Here is a 19,650-nt window from a genome sequence, read left to right as displayed (position 1 = left end):
CTCTGCCTGCTATGTTCTGTTAACTACATTTACTGTGATTATCTACAGATCTTTTTCCTACAGTCTCATAAAATTAAAAATTTCATTCAGTGTCTAAAACATTTCAGCTAAAGTAAAAAAAAAATTAAACTCCACAGATCCACTAAATGAGAGTAGTTTTCGGGGTTTATGCAAAATGCTAAATCCAAACATGTCTTCAAATATTACAGTGCCAAAGCCTCCATTAAATCTTACTAAACAAGTCAGTCTAAACACACACCTTAAGGATCAACCAATTTATGCTACCTTGGGCCAAGGAGATGATGCTGAGGGCAGATTCCAGAATGAAAAGCTTCAGGCAAGCAACAGCTTTTTAAACTCACATATGCTTTTTATACTAATTTATTTCTAATGCAGGAATTCAGATTAGACAAACCTGTGACTGCTAGTTACTCACTACACACTACCCTACAATAGCTCCAAAGAAATGCCATTATTTACATTTTTCCTGGAGATACCCATCTTTTACTTTCCATCTATAGCAAAAAGATTTTTCTAACAGTTTGTTTCTATAGAAAACATCCTTTTCATATCATAATTACATGCTCAGGGCCATTCAAGGTTCATTAAATGAAATTGTCACACTTTATTGTTTAACATACATTTTGAATAAGACTAAAAATCATAGCTTAAAAATATTACTTGAAGGATATTTCCCTAAAAAGTTTGTAGAAATTGTGCTAACTTTTGACATCTGGATGCTTGAAAGAATCCAGCTGAGCACAAAGGAAAGTCTGCTGTGATTCTAGTTTCACCTTATAGAGGAAACACTGAAGCTCTTTAAGCAGATTTAGTGTGACTGAAAAGAGACAATCCCTCAATTTCCGACTTTTTTTCCCAGTGTTTTAATAAAAGGGTTTTTTAATACTTTACAAAAATCAAGGGTCTGCAAGAAGCTGCAGCTGCAGTTCAGCAGATTGTTCTCTTACCTGTGTCTCCAGGATCCTGCTTTCAACAAGAATGAGAAATAGCAATACAGCCAGATAAAAAAAAATGCAAACAAGCAGATTCAAGCAGTGATTTATATAATGGGATTAAAAGATAAATGCATAATTCTTGTAGGATACAAAGGTGCTGCATGGTCCCAAGGTCAGGGGGGAAGCAGTTTTAACTCCTGTTTTGTGCTAAGCTGTTTCAGAACCAGAGTCCTCTGGTGGTTAAATGCACCAGGCTCCAGATCCAATTACTGCCCATCCCCAGTCCATTCCTGCCTCCCTGCAGAGAACAGAAACTCTCTGCTTGTTTTCCTGTTGACATCCACATGCAAATCTGACACTGGGCAAGTAAAAAGCAACAAGGTGATTCATGTTACATGTGCCAGGAGGGAAGAAAGAAAGAACAGTAAAAGAAATTAGTTGTTCATGCGAAAAATGGGTTAGCAACAAGCACAAACTTTAGGAGGCAAGGTGTGCACCACAAGAAACAGAGTTGGGCACATACACCCTTCATCACCAGGCTGGTTGAGTACAGGAACCACGACTGCAATTGCTGAGAAACATGTCTGCATGTGTAAAGGCTGTATCACGTTTATTACTGGTCATGACAAAGCCATCTGCTGAGGATTCTAACTCTGTTCCATAAATAAAGTATTGATAAATAGGAAGTGTCTTGCTTCAGACAGCTGTAGGACTGTGTTCTCCTCAGGTATCAGAATGACTGCATCTCTCAGACAAGAGCACATGATGATGCACAGAATATCCACTGAGTGGTATCTCCTGTTTTTATAATCTCAAACACCAACCCTTACTACTTTTCCCACTAATTATTTGAATAAATAATGATTTGATAGCACCAACTGGAACCAAAGATGGAGAAAACAAATGCTGCATATGAAGGTAAACTTAACCTGATAGGTGTCCCTAATAAAATGAAAGTAAATGACATAGGAGGCTCAATCCTCTTAAGCAAAGATCCAAACCAGCCAAGTTTTTGGCTGTTATTACAAGTAACAAATGTTAACAGTAAGAAACCAGCCACCAGTGTGAGTTCTTATATTTACCAGTATCTACACACACCTACAGGAGGATTTCTATTCACAGAAATTATATACTCTTTTTATCACATACTAAAGATGGAGCTCTAAAATTCATTATGTGCTTTGAAAGCTTCTCATCTACTAAAGCATTCAGCTACTACCAAGCTATAAACTGATTTATTGTTTTTTCTTAAAAACAAATATTATGTTCATAACAACAGATTCTAGCTAATTTATCTTTAAGGTAGAGACCATTATGAGAATGAACCTTTTCTTTGCCTAAAAAAGAAGATATTTAGTTCTTGGCCTACAAGTTTACAGAGTAACTTACCATAAATATTTCTAGAGAAGAGTTCCTGCATTTACTTGTCAATATAATTTCACAATTGCAAAACATAGATTTACATGTTCAGCTGCTGATAATTATGCTTGGAGAAAATAATAGTTATCAACACTGATTTCTTTCTTGTGGTTTTGAACTGTTCCTTTCATTGATATTTTCTGTTGATTTCCTGTAATTAGCTCCCCCTTCTTCAGCAAATTTACATGCTGAATATAAGTAGATTGTATTAACTCAATCTTCTAATAGTATTTACTTGAAATACATTAGGAAGTTCATTGTAATGGCAGCAGAGCTCTAAATGATGACGAGTTTTCATTCAGATCCATCCCTCTTTTTATTTTTCCCCATTTCCCACTGTTAGACAACACAACAGGGCCCTCTCCTTCAGTCATCCTGACTCTTTACCTGTGCTGTGCTTGGCAGGGCAGGGCACTGGAACCTTTGGGCTATCATAACCACAGGAGATGCTCTGCTTTCATAAAACTCTTCCCAGGAATAAGGAACTGTTTCCTGGAATAAAAGAGCAGCTTGTAAACATTCCTATTCAACTCAAGCTTGAGCAAAATCTGTTCTCAGTTCATGCAGCTTTTCTGTATTTTTCACTTGAGATTTTTCAGTGTTAAGTTGCCCTCTTCTAGGAAAATATGCTATTGCTCAGATCCACACAAGTACCAGTTATCGCATTTCCCCTGAGCAGTAAATAATTATATGAGGACCTTTGGTCACCTGGAGAAAGATGGAAACCATCCCAGCTTCCAAGTCTGCTCCAGGCAGGCCGGCTTGAGGAAAAGGCAAATAACAGATACAGAGCAGGGGTACAACATTAGCCAAATTAATTAAAAATTGAAAAAATACTGAGGAACAAGGCATCAGGAAAGCCTTCTATTAATTAACCAGAAGAAGATCTAACACACAGCGTGGGGCAGGTTGTAGCAGGGTGCTCACCAGCCTCTCACAGGGCAGGGACAGACACAGGTGCCAACTGAGGCAGCCGCCATGAGGGGCCCCTCAGAAGGGACCCTCACCCCTGCCAGGCCCGTGGCGCCTTAGGTTTGTCTAAAGGGTATTTTAGGTGTGCCTATAGTTGACACAGGTAGAAGCTTTCTAAATTAAACTCAACAGACTGTGTCTAAAATACAAAGATATAAATTTTAGATAGTTTTTTACTGAGGTGGCTGCCATGAAGAGCCCCTCAGGACGCACCCCTCACCGCTGCTAGGCCCACAGTCCTTTAGGTTTGTCTAAAGCTGACATAGGTAGGAGCTTTCTAAATTAGACTAAACAGACTGTGTTTACAATACAAAGATATAAAACTTTGGCTAGTTTTTAATATATTTTTAGCTCCATGAAATAGTCACATTTTAACTAATGGAAAGTACATCTAAAGCTTCCATATAAAAAAAATAGTATTTTGGAACTATTATTGAAAAATAGTATGACATATAAATCTAAAAGCGATAAAGAAGAGGAAAGAATAGACTCGCGTTACCACATTAGTATAGATAATAATTTACAGCTCCCATGCAATGCTAACTGCTCGGTACCCCATCGCCCGAGTTCAGTTTGTGTGAGCTGTACTCAGGGCATTCCAGGCACAGCTCCGGGGGAGCCTCAGCCGCACAGCCCGAGCGGCCGCAAATTAAATACGGAGCGCCAGACCCGGGCCCGGCCCGAGGCTCCTCCCCCCGCGCGCCCCGCCGGTGACGTCACGCGCAGCCGTTCTAGACCGTTCCAGCCCCGTGACGTCACGCGCGGCGTCATTCCAGAAGATTCGGCCGGGGCTCCTATAAAGGCTGCGGAAGAGGCGGAGCTGCCGGGATCGGAGAGCGGGTGGTGGCAGTGGCGGCGTTTTGTGCAGCGGAATACCTGCAGCGGTGAGCGCGGGCTCTCGGTGGGGCGCTGGGCGGGATAAGCCGAGGGTAACCCCAGGGTAACGTGCCGCGTCCTCCCACAGGCACCCACCATGGTGAAGGAGACGGAGTACTACGACATCCTGCAGGTGAAGCCCAATGCCTCCTCCGAGGAGATCAAGCGCGCCTACCGCAAGCTGGCGCTGAAGTACCACCCCGACAAGAACCCCAGTGAGGGCGAGCGGGTACGTGGGGTCGGGGCCGGGGCCGGGGCTGGGCCGAGGCCTGTGGGCCACCCACCTACCCACCGTGAGGCAGCGGCGCTCCAGGCAGCACCTATGGCCCATGCACGGGGTGGGCCCCGTCCGGCTCTCGGGCGGGCCGGGGCCGAGCCGGGCTCACCGCAGGCCCCGTCCGGCTCTCGGGCGGGCCGGGGCCGAGCCGGGCTCATCACTGGCGCCGCCAGGCCGCGCAATGGGCAGCCCTGCCCGGAGAACCGGACGCTGGTGCAGGGCTGCCCGCGGAAGCACCGCGGGTCCCCCACAGCCAGGCCGTTGTTACAGCCAGTGTGCACTAAGTCCCAGCTCAAATTCTGCTTTGCTCTTTCTGGAGCGTATTGCCGGTGCGTGAAGGCTTCCCTACTTCCACGTCTCTGTTTAGACCTGTGAGCCTGGCAGCAGGCCTGTGGCAAAGGGGATGCAGCATTTCCTTTTTTTTTTTTTTTTTTTGATGTGGCGCATACTAATTTCCCTGTAGTTACGGTGGAAGATCGTCCTTAGAGGAGCTGGTTAAAACAGGCAAAGCTGGAAGGATTTTCAGTGTGCCAGTGGCCACTGTGCTGTCAGACGTTTAAAAGGCTGGTAGTGGATCCAGCTGCCAGCACTGTTGTGCTGGATGGGTTTGTGCTGCTGAACAGCATGGGTTGTCTTCAGAGAAAAATGCTGATGTAGATGTCCAAGGTAACTATACCCGGGAAATCACTGGGCTGTACGTGGGTGGGCTCCTTACAAGGGAATTATTTTACATGCTATCAGCACAGACCTGCACAGCTGCCTGTGTTGACTTGGATGATAAACGAGCACCACAATTGGAGAACTAAGGAAAACATGAATGATGGGATTGTTTATCTAAAAGCTGGCTTACTAATACATTAATATAGGAATAGTAGGTCCTTATGTTAGCCTCTAGAATACTAATTTATAGAACTCAAACAGTAGCATAGTCAAAGGCAACCTTTTCTGCTTTTATTTTGGGCCTGCTTTTTTTGCTTACACCACTTTACATGGCCATGAGTAAATGAAATTTTAAAATTGAAGTGGTCATTCTTTTTAAAAATTCAGTTGGTGATCTTAGTAATAGGAAATTCTTCATAGCTATTTAAGAAAAATCCTTAGTTGTTTTGATTTGTATCTAAGTCCTTGTGTTTGTGATGAGTAAGCAACACCCGTGTCTGGTCACATAAATCTCTGCTGTAGCTGGATGTACCAGCTCAGCAGGCATGGAGAATCCCTGTGTAGCTCTAGGCTGACTGGCACTGCTGTGGCCATGAGCAGTTGGGCACCTGCAGGACTTCAGGGATAGCACCATATTCCTTTCCAAATGGATTTGTCAGAGGTTACAATGGTTGTTGCAACTACCACAATAAGCAAAATGCAGTTGGTGTATACTTGTGAGGTGGATGTGACTGAATTAAGCCCACTTAAAACATGGGAGGAGGGGGGAGAGGGAGGAAAGGGGTGGTTTTCCTGCACAAAAGTGTGCCTGTTTCCCAGGGAGTTTCCTTTTGGCAACAAATGCTACAAGAGGGTGTTGTAGTGGCTCGATCTGTAGATGGAGTTGAATATGAGAGGGCTACTTTTCCTTTTGGTCATAGTTGTTCAGAGCTTCTTTTTTCTTTTTAGTTTAAACTTATATCCCAGGCATATGAAGTTCTGTCGGACCCAAAGAAAAGGGACCTCTATGACCAGGGTGGGGAGCAGGCTATTAAAGAAGGAGGCCTGAGTGGCGGCAGCTTCTCTTCACCCATGGACATCTTTGACATGTTCTTTGGTGGTGGAGGCCGAATGAATAGAGAGAGAAGAGGTACACAGTTCTAAACAAGTTCTAGAAACTCTAACCATGCACTTAAGAATAAAACACCTGTGCTATGGTACTGCTGTTTTGCTGAGTGCACATAGTGTGGATATTACTTGTTGCAACAATAGAATAAGTAAACTATGATTTTTCTAGTTATTCTAGCATTAAGAGTCTAATAAAGTAGATAATGTGGCTTAGCCATAGCCATCTTTTTGCTAAGTTCTGTTTATTTTTTGTTGAAGGGGGAATGGGTAGTCTGTAGGGGAGGGGGAAACATCAGTAAGTCAGCAGGTTTAGACCTGTTTAAGTTCCTTTTTTCCAAATCTGTGCCTCACTTGCTCATAGTTTTTGGGCAATTTGCTTCAAAGGACACCATCAACTTAAACTTCAGTAATTTTAAATCCCATTAAAATATTTGGGAGAAATTACATGAAACTGAGTACAGTGTGCTACCAAAAGCATGATATGATTTTTGTCTTTTCCAGGCCCAATGCCTGTTAAAGTAGCAAGTAGTAACTTGCTGTAAAATCACTGAAATTAAGCTATGAAGTGGCATGGAAATGCATAGGCAGGCATAAATAGCAACTTCTAAATTGACAGATCTGAAGCTGGTAGTGTCCTTGCATCTTGCTGTTTCAGTTAAGCTTATAAAATTAGGAGTAGGGATAGGGTGGCTTTGATGATGCTTTGCTTTAATTACAGCTCAACCTTTATGTTTGGAAATAAATGGGTGGAGCTTAGCCGAAGCTGATGGAATTGCACATGCTTTTAAGGGGGCTGAGTTGTGTTCAAAGTTTGGAATGAGCTCTGCATTTCTTCAGTAAGACTGTGCATGAACATTTATCTTCACAAAAGCTGAACAAGTATTAATATTTTCCTTTTTTTCTCTGAAGGCAAAAATGTGGTGCACCAGTTAGGTGTATCTCTTGAAGACCTCTATAATGGCATTACAAGGAAACTGGCACTGCAAAAGAATGTTATTTGTGCAAAATGTGAAGGTAAAAAAACACAAGTAGTGGTTTCAAATCCTTCTTCAAGTTGTTTGTATGGCTTGTCTGAGGCTGAGAAGAAAGTCTGAAGGCTTTCTTACTTTTCTGTGTCTTCATTCTTTGCCTGATCCCTGAAAGTCTGTCAGGGTATTTAATTCTTACTTACATTTATCCAAAAGTAAGTCTCTCAACAGTGTTACAAAGTGATTGTTCTAATGGCAAACTAAAACTCACTGTGAGTTGCAGCTAGGGGTACCTAAATTAAAATTATCTTCACCCAGAACTTGGATGTAAATGTTTACTCTGTAAAACTTCTTTAATTGCTGTGGGTAGAAGACTAGCTTGTGTTATGCTACTAATTTTACAGTTACTAAGTACTCCCTAGACTGGTCCTCTTTGAGGTAAATTTTAATAAGGTCTTATATCTTAGTACTCTGTTAAATATTTCATAAGCAGATTCTTTTCCAAGTATTAATGGAATGTTTATGTCTTGCATTTGGTATGCTGACAGTTCCTTGGAAACCAGGAGTTACTGGGGGGTGGGGCAGAGGCTAATACAATAAGCTGTATAAACATTTTGTTTGTAGAAACCTCCAGCTTGTGGGCTATGTTTTGTGATGGCAGCTAAATTCCATTACTGAACTACTCTTAAGTTACCCTAACCATGCTCTTGAAGTCAGTGAATTCCAGCCTGACTACTGTAGTTTTTTGAGACTGAGATGGAATTTAATTCTTTTGTCAAAGGTTATGGCGGAAAGAGAGGGGCAGTAGAAAAATGTCCTGTGTGTAAAGGAAGAGGGATGCAAGTTATAGTTCAGCAGATTGGACCTGGCATGGTGCAGCAAATCCAAACTGTGTGCCCAGAATGCAAAGGCCAAGGTGAAAGAATAAATCCAAAAGACAGATGTGACAACTGCAATGGCTGTAAGGTTGTAAGAGAGAAAAAGATCATAGAAGTTCATGTTGATAAAGGTAAGATCTGTGTATTTGTATTGGTTCCCAAATAATAGTCAATAATAGTCTATAGTTCTGCAGAGAATAAATGGGTTTCTTTTTTCAGGTATGAAAGATGGTCAGAAGATAGTATTTCATGGAGAAGGTGACCAGGAGCCTGATTTGGAGCCTGGTGATGTTATAATTGTGCTTGACCAAAAGGATCACAGTGTCTTTCAGAGACGAGGGCATGACTTAATCACAAAAATGAAAATTCAACTCTCAGAGGCTTTGTGTGGTTTCAGAAAGACAATTGAAACTCTGGACAACAGAGTTCTTGTCATATCTACTAGGCCAGGTAGGTTGTTAAGAGTACTAATACTATGTAAACTAATTGGTTTAATTATACCTGGACTGGAGTTTTGGTGGAGATTGTTCTGTTTGGGTTGGTTTTTTTTCTAACCAGATGATGCAACAGGTTCATGAGGCAGTCACTTAACCTACTTGGTTCTTTGTTGTTGTTACTCTTTCTAAAACATGCAGAGTTATACCTGAAGCTGTCAAATGCCTCTTAATGAACCTCAACCCCAGCTGGTGGATAACCAGAATTAAAGAGGAAAGAATCTTAATTCTACTAAATTATCTGTTGATTCAGCCTGAAGGCTGTGCCAAGAAAAGCTGGCTTCTCTTATAGCAGGGGAAATAGTCTGAATGGGCTTAGTTGTGTACAGCTTGGGTTTAGGTCTTTGCTGTGAAGTGATTACAATCTCCCTGAGGTGCCATGAGAACAGTGTCCAGCCCTGCCTTGTGTGGCTGTGAAATGCCCATCCCTTCACAGCAGCCCACTTACAGCTCTTGCCTCCATAGGTGAAGTGATAAAACATGGTGACCTAAAATGTATCTACAACGAAGGGATGCCTGTCTACAAATCTCCAATGGACAAAGGCAGCCTGATCATACAGTTTTTGGTAAGCTGCATGCTTTTCTGTAGCCAATATACTCATGTTTGCACATGAATAAATACTCATTTTAAATATGTAAAATTGTAGGTCCAGTTTCCAGAGCACTACTGGCTCCCAAGGGAGAAACTGTCTCTGCTGGAGGCTCTGCTTCCTTCCCGAGAAGATGTTATGGTTACAGATGAGATGGATCAGGTAGACCTTGAAGATTTTGATCCAAATGAGCAAACCTACCGTAACAGTGCAGGAGAAGCATATGAAGAAGATGAGGAGGGTCCAAGAACAGGAGTACAATGTCAGGCATCTTAAAGCAAGGTGGAGCAGATGTCATCTAAGATGTAAATTTTCACAATGAAAACTGCATGGCTGTAATAGCCACTGCTTGTGGTTTTTGTGTTCAGCAAATTGAGTTGCTGCGCTGTCAGTATCACCTTTTTGTAACTAATTTATATTGTGTTCTTGTAGTCTTTCTATATAAAGCAAATGTCATACAGCTGAGAACCAAGTTGGTATGAATTTTCCTTGCTGTGAAGGTTCTCAATTTATTCACCTGTGCTCTTTCTATAAGACTTTGGCAATATCAATAGAGGCTAAGTGGAGTGTCTTATGTAAATACTTTCATACTGGAAAATTAATTTCATAGAATAAAACATAGCAGAATAACTTCTAATAAATAGTACTTCACCTTTTCTCGTGCTTCTCTTATACTTTCTAAGCCATTCTGGAACCCCCTTTATTTAAGCAAGTTCTTCTAAGCTCAGACTCCTGTCATCCAGTCTAGATTATTTGTGTTAGCTGTACCACTCATACCTTGTCTCATTTTGTATTTCAGAAGCATTTTGTGCATGCCCTCCTCTCTGCCTCTTAGCCTTCCTCCTGTGTTTTGTGGGTTTACAGTAGCATTCCTTCAGCTGCTTCTGTGTGTGACCCAAGGTTACAAGCTGTCCTCTAATGTGTTACATACAAGCAAATACTTGCAAATAAAAGTTTGACCTTTCAGAAGCTCAAGCTTTGTATTTCAGCCTTCCTAGAAAGGGTTTTTACTTCCTCCTAGGCATTGTATACTTGTGCCTTAACTAAAATGAATAAACCAAAACCACTTGCACTGGGTATACTGCTGCTGTTTTGTAACATACATGCTACCACAGTACAGCGATCCCATTAAAGCTTTTTTCCATTTTACCTATTTGCTGGTAGTGTTTGTATTAAGTCAGGGTTAGAAACAAGTGCTCCCCTTTAGTGGAATGAAACCATGATGAATGATCTGTGTCCATGTACCACACAATTGTTGAAACAGGTGTTCAGCTTAAGTGATCCTCTTGCACTCACTAGCAGCAGGACAAGCTGGGCTGTCATTTCCCATATCTATAACACAGCCTCAGTCATTCTCCTTCTGCTAAAATAAGCTGCTGTAACACTTAGGCCATGCTTTCCAGCTCTGGTCTATTTATGTTTAAAGGCAGGGGTGATTAACTGAGCAGTACTTCACCCATGACTACCTATTTCCAAAAATACTTTTTCCCCAAGAATTGGACACAAGGACTTGGAGCTGTAGCTTTTATTTTAAAAAAGTAAGACTTTCTCTTGTGCTAAGCAAAATCAAAATTAGATCTGGTTTTGCAGATCAGTATGAATGCTTTTATCATAGTAAAAAATTACATACAACAGTAGCAGTCCCTTGAAACTGCTACAGGAGATTTATTGAAGCATCTGAGTCAAGACATTTACACTGGACAGTCATAAATATGAATTTCTTGGTCATCACCAACAGACACAATTTTGGACCCACTTCCGTTGTATTTCACTCCCCAAACCTGTAAATAAGACATATGCAAATTTATCCAGAGAGCACAAAGAAAAAGAATCTTTGCAGCAGTAATATTTATTACAAGCAGTAGAGGAAAGATTATTGAAAAGTCACCTAATTAGAACTGGTGTAGTTGTGGCTTCTGCTTCACCAGCAGCTGAGGCCGCCGAAGCAGAGCAGGACACTGCCCTCTAGGAGCCTGCCGAGCTCCTACACCACTGACTGTGCCTCACCCAGCCAGAGATCCTCGGGCAGGGCTGAAAAGTGCTCACCCCAGTTTGCATAAATAACCCAAGCATTCTCACTCCTGCCCATCCTGCACCCCTTGCTGAAAAGAGTACAGTGCAGGAAAGGAAGAGAGGAAGTATTTGCCATGCAGACTGAGACCATGACAGACTGAAGAACAACTGGGTTTATGCTTGAGCTCTTTCAGAGAACCATTTACCTACCAGTACAAAACTTAGAAAAATTCAGGTCACTCTGATCTAAGACAGTTACACAAGCTCTGACCTGACACCCATCTCCATCAGAATGACATCAGGAAGGGTGAAGGCTCCCCAGCACGTTCATGTGAAATGCAGAGTGGGTGTGTTGACAACTGTATGGTTTGGGTAATCTTGGACACTATTTTGCATTAGTACCCAAACCCAGCATTCCCAGTAACTAACACATCTCTGTCTGCCACAGACTGAATGAGATCATACACAATAGCTAAACAACAGGGGAAAGAAACCCCCACAACTACAGGTAACTGAAAAGAAGGTTATCAGCAAGAAAGTACTACAGAAGAAAGCATTCAAATAAAATCTGAAAGAAGATCCTTTGTTTCTTTTTCAGTGGTCCATTAAAATAAAACACTTGTTCTGTTTATCACCTAACATTTGGCCAAAGAGTAAATGGGTAGAAACCTAACTCCTTCTCTCACAGGTAGCTGTCACTGAACAATAAAGTAAAAACCCCCAGTATTACAGACACTGAAGGAGGAAAAACTCCCAAGTTGCCAGGCTGCTTTCAAGCATCTGTTTAAGTAATTCCATCCTTTTAAATAAGTACTTCCACCCTTACACATGCTGTGTTAGTCCAGAAATAAGTAAAACCAGAGACAAAGGTAACAGAGTCTGGTGAGACTTAGGCCACTCAGGATTGCCCTTTTTGGGCCTGAAAAATATTAATGACTTGGAAGAGATCAGCATATACACCTGGGAGTACTAGTTCAATATTAAGTGCTAAATAACCACAACTTCTAAATTTTCATTATAGCAGGCTGAAGCTGCATTAGTGCAAGCCTGGAGCTGCAGCACCAAGGTGAAGCACAAATGTGCTCAACTACACAAGCTCTCCTGGGAACGTGGTGACTCAGGGAATAGCAGCCATACCTGATCTTGGTGGTCAAAAAAAGTATGGACACAGGTCCTTGTTCCAGCATCCCAAACCTTCACACTTTTATCAGATGAACTGAAAGAAAAATAACACTGATTAATGTTTAAATTAATATATTAACTAAAGTTTAATGCAAACATTAAAGGTTCTCATATGGCAGACATAAGAAACCCTTTTTCACCCATCAAATACTGGGATGAAGTAGCAAATTACTGCATCTTCTGCTAGGTTCCACTACCTTTAAAATAAATTTACTGTTCCAACATCTGCAATGTGAAAATTAAGACTCCCATTTTGGCCAAAAAATTCTTTGAGGCAAGTTCTCTGGATAAGGAAATTCTTGTTACATATACTTGGCTCCCCAGCTGCCTCAGCTGTTTTAAGAATTAATACTAAAATTCAAGTAGATTAATGCATTACTACTTTCGGTTGTAATTCTTGATTCAAGAGCAAATTTTCAGCTATTCAGAATCAAACTGCTGTTCTCTTAGGTGTTTTTCACTTGTCAGGAACTACACTGCAATGGGAAGACTTACTCTGTAAAATGCTCTCACTACAGCTGCTATCACATCACAGATTGGCTCGAGCCTTTAAATTTTATGTTACTTCATTACAGATCCCACTGCAATTTGTACACTTCTTTTTTTCCAGTAATCAAAAACAATTAAAAATCCTCAGTACCTGGAAACAAAATGGGTATCATCGGGACAAAATGCTACATTTAAAACCCAGGATCCGTGACCACTTAATGTGCCAGCCAAGTTTGCATGTTGCCTGTGGAAAGAACACATTAGCATTTGCTTTGTGAATTCCAGGGAAAAAGCAACAGGAATATACCCTAGCTAGTGCAATCAAGAATGGTTCAATGGAAGGCGACTTCTGGACATTTGTTCATCCAAGCTGAACTGGTGCTACAGCAGATTCTGTTTTTCCATTTCAAATAGTTAACATAAAAAGAAGTCGCTCAGAAGATGGACTGGAGGACAAAGAGTTTCACCAAAGCCAAAGCAATGCAGGTTTAGAAGGTGAAGACCACTGAAGCAGGGCCATTTCCTCCCCAGGGTCTTCCAAGGTATTGCAAGATGCAACAGAAATAGGTCATAAATATAATTTCCTGTGCACAGAACAGATGTTTAAGAGAGGTGAACACAAGCTCACAGGACAGATACACAGAAGAATTAGCTTACTGCCTACAGGCAAATACGAGGAAAGTAATTTGTTTTCAATTTACAGCTTTCTTCTACCTCTACACTTTCAAAAACTATCTAAGGATGTAGTATTTTACGATTTAAGATTATTTATTACATAAAAAGTCACCAAAAGCTGAAAGGAATTCTGGAGAGCAGAGGGTTAGCTCTATGTTTCACAGCATCAGCCACTCACACATCGTAGATTTTGATGTATCCATCATCGGAGGCAGTGACGAGCAGCTGGGAGTCAGGGGAGAAGGTCAGCGAGCGGATGGGCATGGCATGGCCTGCAGGGACAGGGACACAGGGCAGGGCTGGCACTCCTCCCACTGACACAGCGCCCAGCAAGCTACAACAGCTCTGCCTGCTCAGACACAGCAGCCTCTGAAGCCTCCTTCTCTCCAGAGGCTTCTTCACACAAGGGAAATGAAACAGCAATTCTCAACTGTGAATGTTAATGCATGTCTGCAACACAAAGACTATCTAATTTCTTTCAACTGTGCATCTCTATTAGAAATCATGTCATATTTTATAGTATGATTGCATATTTAAGGGGTTGGAGTTTTGGTTACAACTGGGCAGAAACTGCATGAACATTAAAAGCCCATTTATCTGTTAGAAAAAAAATGCATGTGTTCTACAACATAAAATGTTCAGTTACTATTTAGACCAGCAAAAAATTGCTTTAGAACAAATAACGCGAGAAAAAGAAAAATCATGTGCAGGGCAGCACACATTTGGCTTGGCTTCATTCCCTTGTACTTTTCTGCAATACAAGGAGCTCCAATTTAAGAATTTAGTTAAGCATTACTGACTGTATCTTTTAAAAAAGGCATTTATGATGCAAGCGTGAGTTTACAGCCTGCCTCTAATATTTTAAGTGGTTTAGGTTAGAACACACTAAATAAGTAAATACTGTCTAATGGACAAATATGTCAACTCATTTTTGCCATGGTTGTTGTAGCTTATTCTGACTTGCATTATATCCTTTAATTTTGTCAGAAATTATGTCAGAATTAGGTACTGCAAATAACCAAACCATACCTTCTAGCGTATGCAGAAGTTTTCCAGTTGCAATATCAAAAATATTGATAATGCCATCTATTGCTCCACTGGCCAAGTATTTTCCATCTGGACTCTGTAATAAAACACAAAAAGTGTGATTCAACATCTGTGTGTATTTATGCTGTGTAAGCCCTGACATTCCCTTGGCAACTTTTCACAAATAGTAATCTATGCAAGATACCTGGGCTCCAAAAATCCTGAAGGCTATAAACAAGATCCAAATATATTTTCCAGATGTGCAGGGGGAAATGTCAAACAATTTGTATTTGGAACTATGGCTGTCACCTAATATTATTGCAGAGATAAACTGATAGATGGAAACAAAAACACCTATTTACAACATATTACAGCAATAGCAATTTCTCATAAGGAATTATGTGCTTCTTACATATGCAATGCTAAGGATGAACTTTCCTCTGGTGTCTAGAGAATATTCTTTCTTTCCAGTTTCAACACCGAAAATATTTACTTTCCCCACGTGACTTCCTGTTGCAAGGTACTGGGAATCAGGTGAAAAAGCCAGGGACCAAGCATCAACTGTATTAAAAAATAAAAACCAGTTAGCTGGATCCTGTTCTTGTTCTTATTCAACAGTGTCAGAGTCCTGTATGCATCTGTTTAGATGTGTAACCCCCTAAGAATGTATAAGCTCATCAAGTCACCCCTTCTATGTAACTAGTGGAGCATATCTTGAGCTATTTACTTACATTTAGTAAAATATTACATTTCTAGTAAGACCCTGACCTTATGAGACCCTCATGTAATGTTAAATTTAGAATTTAAGACTGCATCAGTTAAGTGGAAATTCTTACTTTTTTTCCAGAGCCAAAAGACTGACACTACTGGAAAAAGCAACACAGTATGTAGCAAAGCACAGAAGATGAAAGTACAGGAGAAATGCAGACAAATGTAAGACAGATAACATTCCTGCAATTGAATGTAAAAACCCATCATTTTTCATAGTAGTGCAATGTATTTATCTGGGACAATGTAATTTACAGGGTTTTTTTTCCAGAAGTTAAATATTAATTGCCTAAAACACTTCAAGATTATTCTTAAATTCGTGAGTCCCAGTGGACTCATGAAATACTTGGAATAAGACCTTGGGCCCTGAATTCCAGCTTGGAGAACATCAGCATTGTTACCATTGATAGCTGTTTTGGCTTGCTTGCTCAGGAGTGGACATGCTGGATAAAAAAGGATGAGATGCAAGGCTCAAATTCACTACAGTGTTATGAAGAACATTCAAATCCATCTGAATAAGCACTTGATTATTTCTTCCAAATATCCCTTTACCAATGCATGTGTAAGAGAAGCTTCTGCTTTATGCATGCAGCAAAATGCCTACTATGTGTACCTGAGAAAGCACAAGTAGTGTGTAAAAATAAAATTGTAAAATTGTAAAATTGTCTGATGCTGCTTTGTGTGGAGCTCATAAAACCTTAAAGACTCTGCAAATACAGGAAAGATTAAACCCCCCAAAGACCTTAATGCCCTCAGGTACCCCAGTCCCTCAGCATCTGCCAGGAAGAGTCACAGTGTTCCCCTGCAGAGCCAGCTCAGCACTGGTGTCTTACCAGGACCAGCATCTATGGACTTGATCTGCTTGCCAGTCTCCAAGTCCCAGAGGCGAATGTGGGCGTCCAGGGAGCTGGAGGCTGCGATGGCACCCGTGTGGCTGATGTCCACTGACACCACCCCCAGCTGGTGCCCCTCCAGAGTCCACTGCAGATCCAGCTTTTCATCGTTCCTGCCGTGCAGGGAAAGAAAAGCCTCGTTGGGAACAGCTGGGGGGGGGCTGAACATGCCCAGTCTCACACAAAACAAACAATCCAATTCCTCCCTGAAGGGCTGCGCACAAACTCTCTGTACTTAAAGAACTGACAAATCAATAATTTACCACATTCCTGCCAAGCAGGTACTTCATCCTAAGTTTGGAAGCCATCCCACCAAAAAATGTCCATCACACCCCAGTCTGTGGGTGCTCACAGGACTGGCCTGTGAGCTCAGCACAAAGTACCACGACTGACATCTTCACAGTCACCCCACCCAAGCTAAACCTACCACTGAAGTGAAGCAAATCCTTCACACTGCTTTGCCTAAGAGACAATAACTCCTTTGCAAAAGCACACTTCCATTAGGATTATCAGGATCTTTCTTTCAATAAAAAAGGAAGATGTCATTTCCTCTTTCTCACTATTCCCATTATTTCCTTCACAATACACATCTCCAAATGCACTGTCTCATCAAAAGATGCATTTCTCATTCTTTGGTTTAGAAGTTCATTAAGTATTCTCTGAAATGCATTTTCAAAAGGATTCTCTTTTTTTTTTTTTAATGAAAGCACACCAGAATGCCACCACTCCAAGAGAAGGCACACACCAATGGAGATAAACTTGCTCAAAGAAGCAGCTCTGTGTCCATTCTTCTAACATCGCTAGAGATTGTGGAAATTCAAGGCTGCTCCATACGGACCATTTCTAAGGCCTAACACAGATTAATATGGGGCACTTACCACTTCCAGACCTTTACCAGATCATCCAGAGAGCCAGAGATCACTGTTTCAGAACCATCATTTTTATTTTTGCCCCATGCAACTGACCAAATGGCATCATCATGAGCTAAAAGAGAATATAAGCACATTAATTAAAAAATAAGTATTTTCTTTTGATAGAAGATCACAACTGGTTTTGGCAATGCTGAACTGGCTAGCTGCAATGCTGGCAATAGACCGTGCCCTGCTCCTCAGGTCTACTGAGCGCTCTGAGAGCCTCGTCACTGTCTTCTTTCTTCCAAAATATGTGAGCAGCGTCAATGCCGAAAAAGCAGCACAGCTACCTCTGAGTTACTCAGATTTATGCCCAATACACACAAAACCAGGTCTCCTCACACGGATACCTGCCATTATCTACTTTACATCATCCCAGAACACCAACACTGCTCAATACCCGTTAGCGTTTGCTCACCTTGCTCTTGCTTGAAGAGAATACCGTACTAGAAAGAAAAAATAATTAATATTACACATGAGCAGCCTATACACATATATATACATACACATACACACACCTCAAGCCAGCAATTAGCTCAGCTAACGCTGTGTTTTTAATTACCTGTGTGGTCATGTCTTTCTGAAAACAATTCCGAGGGGAGCGCGCCCACAGCAGCCGGACACAGCTCCCGCCGCCGTCGCGCCGTGATGACCTCGGTACCACCGAGAGCGCCGCTCCCCGCGCCCTCCGGCCCCGCGCCTCTGCCGCCGCCCTGTGGCCGGGAGGGACAGCCGGACACATCCCGCCGGTGGAAACGGCCCCTAGTCCTACCCGGCAGCGCCCTCAGGGAGAGGGGCACCCAGCCCTGGCCCCGCGTCCTGCCCGTCAGCGCCCTCGGGGACAGCGGCATTGAGCCCCGGCCCCGCGTCCTGCCCGTCAGCGTCCTCAGGGAGAGGGGGACCGAGCCCCGGCTCTGTGTCCTGCCCGTCAGCGCCCTCGGGGACAGCGGCACCGAGCCCCCGGTCCCGCGTCCCGCACTGGCGTCCCACAGTTGACATCTTCATGGCCGCCTCTCACTCATCCCCTCCCGCTCACCCACAGGCCCGGCGGGCGCGGGGCCGGCGCCATCGCTGTGGGCAGCCCTCAGATGCTGGGTGTGTGGTAGCGGTGGCAGCGGTGCCCTGCGGTGCTGCCATGGCAGTGCTGGTGTGAGCTGTGGGGTGCGGCCAGGGCCGCCGGCCCAGCCGTGTAGAAGCTCCTGAGGGAAGGCTGGGCCGGCTGCCGCTTGTCTGAGGTGTGCAGGAGGTGAGGGGCAGCCCGAGCACGGCACTGCCCGACCCCGCGCTCCTTGGGCTGCAGCACTGCCCAAGGCTCTTATCACGGCACAGAAGGCTTTAACTTCACAGAATCACAGAATCACGGAGTCATTAAGGTTGGAAGGGGCCTGCAAGATGATCAAATCCAGCCTAAGTTGACCACCTTGTCAATCAGGCCAGAGCACGAAGGGCCACAGCTGATCACTGCTTGAACACTTCAGGGATGGTGATTCCACCACCTCCCTGGGCAGCTCATTTCAATGCCTGACCACCTTTTCTGTGAAGAAATTCTTCCTGATGTCCAGCCTGAACCTCCTTTGACACAACTTGTGGCTGTCTCCTCTGGTCATGTCACTTGTTTCCTGGGAGAAGAGCCTGATCCCCACCTGGCTACGCCTTGTCAGGGAGTTACAGAGAGCAAGAAGGTCCCCCCGAGCCTCCTCCGGGCTGAGCCCGCACAGGGCCCTCAGCCACTCCTTGTGCTCCAGAAAGGAAGTTTCCCTGCTAATCATCTGTGTCAGATCCAAAAAAAAAAAAGGTATGACTTTTCTTTTGGAAGCTGAAGTTTCTCAAGTTGCTGTCTCTGCTTGAGTTAAAAGTGCAAAAATGTCACAATTTAAGTTCAGGAGAATTAATCAGATTCCCTGAGGTTTAAAACTAAAGACAAAGGATCAGTGGTCTTTCACAGCTCTTAATCAGTTTTCATACGTACACAAAGCTCTTTGAGATCAATGGAACTTGTCTGAGTAAGCAGAGTAACAACTGAAACAGGAATTCTGAATGTGTCTTAACACAGTTCTGCAGTCAAGAATGAAAATCTGGGTAAAACTCTTACACATAATTACAGACTTTTACATATAATTACAGGATCCTTAGTTCTCTGATTAGGTTGAGCTTTGAGAAGATTTTCAGGCATACAGCTTTAATGTCTTGAATTTCAGAAATCCTCATTTACTCGTTTGTAATGACGCAATGGTAAACATTCTCCAAAAGTAAAAGAAGTTATTCTATTTCTTGCCAGGGTTCTTCTAAGAATTCTTTCATTTAAATGTGCACTTAAAATATACTACTTTCACCTTATGTTCAAATAATCAAGCTTGGTCTTGCAGTTGTGTATAGAGTACTGCAGGACTGTAACATAATCTTTGACAGACAAAGTGTTTCTAATCCCCCCAGAGGTTTCAAAGTTCTCTCTGTGCGCTGGTATTTGCTCTGTACAGTGAACACCTTAGGCCTTCA

The 19,650-nt window shown here is 42.5% G+C and overlaps 2 protein-coding genes across 2 annotated transcripts; one reads left to right on the top strand and one right to left on the bottom strand.

Annotated features, from left to right (window-relative positions):
- The first annotated feature begins 4,125 nt into the window (after positions 1-4,125).
- Positions 4,126-10,274, top strand: DNAJA4 (DnaJ heat shock protein family (Hsp40) member A4). The gene is made up of 8 exons (XM_058033828.1): positions 4,126-4,231; positions 4,312-4,452; positions 6,109-6,289; positions 7,177-7,281; positions 8,017-8,244; positions 8,333-8,563; positions 9,073-9,173; positions 9,255-10,274. The coding sequence occupies exons 2-8, from the start codon at positions 4,321-4,323 to the stop codon at positions 9,471-9,473; spliced, it is 1,197 nt and encodes a 398-aa protein (XP_057889811.1). The 5' UTR covers positions 4,126-4,231; positions 4,312-4,320; the 3' UTR covers positions 9,474-10,274.
- A 433-nt stretch (positions 10,275-10,707) lies between these two features.
- SKIC8 (SKI8 subunit of superkiller complex) lies at positions 10,708-17,804 on the bottom strand. Its single transcript, XM_058033832.1, has 10 exons — positions 17,717-17,804; positions 17,573-17,600; positions 17,122-17,227; positions 16,184-16,356; positions 14,995-15,143; positions 14,586-14,679; positions 13,735-13,828; positions 13,033-13,125; positions 12,348-12,426; positions 10,708-10,978 (listed from the first exon to the last, which is right to left on the bottom strand). The coding sequence occupies exons 1-10, from the start codon at positions 17,726-17,728 to the stop codon at positions 10,889-10,891; spliced, it is 918 nt and encodes a 305-aa protein (XP_057889815.1). The 5' UTR covers positions 17,729-17,804; the 3' UTR covers positions 10,708-10,888.
- Between the last annotated feature and the right edge of the window lie 1,846 nt (positions 17,805-19,650).

This window comes from Melospiza georgiana, chromosome 13 (assembly GCF_028018845.1).
Source record: "Melospiza georgiana isolate bMelGeo1 chromosome 13, bMelGeo1.pri, whole genome shotgun sequence".
NCBI classification, from domain to species: domain Eukaryota; kingdom Metazoa; phylum Chordata; class Aves; order Passeriformes; family Passerellidae; genus Melospiza; species Melospiza georgiana.
The sequence above is the reverse complement of the archived record's forward strand: the minus strand, read 5'-3'. Positions and strand labels throughout refer to the sequence as shown.

Excerpts from the sequence above, each read along its gene's own strand:
- DNAJA4 (XM_058033828.1), top strand. The coding sequence starts at position 4,321 with ATGGTGAAGGAGACGGAGTACTACGACATCCTGCAGGTGAAGCCCAAT. Across the intron at positions 6,290-7,176 it reads AATGAATAGAGAGAGAAGAG|GCAAAAATGTGGTGCACCAG; the intron begins GTACACAGTTCT and ends TTTTCTCTGAAG. Across the intron at positions 7,282-8,016 it reads TATTTGTGCAAAATGTGAAG|GTTATGGCGGAAAGAGAGGG; the intron begins GTAAAAAAACAC and ends CTTTTGTCAAAG.
- SKIC8 (XM_058033832.1), bottom strand. Across the intron at positions 16,357-17,121 it reads CTGGTAAAGGTCTGGAAGTG|GAACGATGAAAAGCTGGATC; the intron begins GTAAGTGCCCCA and ends CCTGCACGGCAG. Across the intron at positions 13,126-13,734 it reads TACATCAAAATCTACGATGT|GCAACATGCAAACTTGGCTG; the intron begins GTGAGTGGCTGA and ends TTCTTTCCACAG.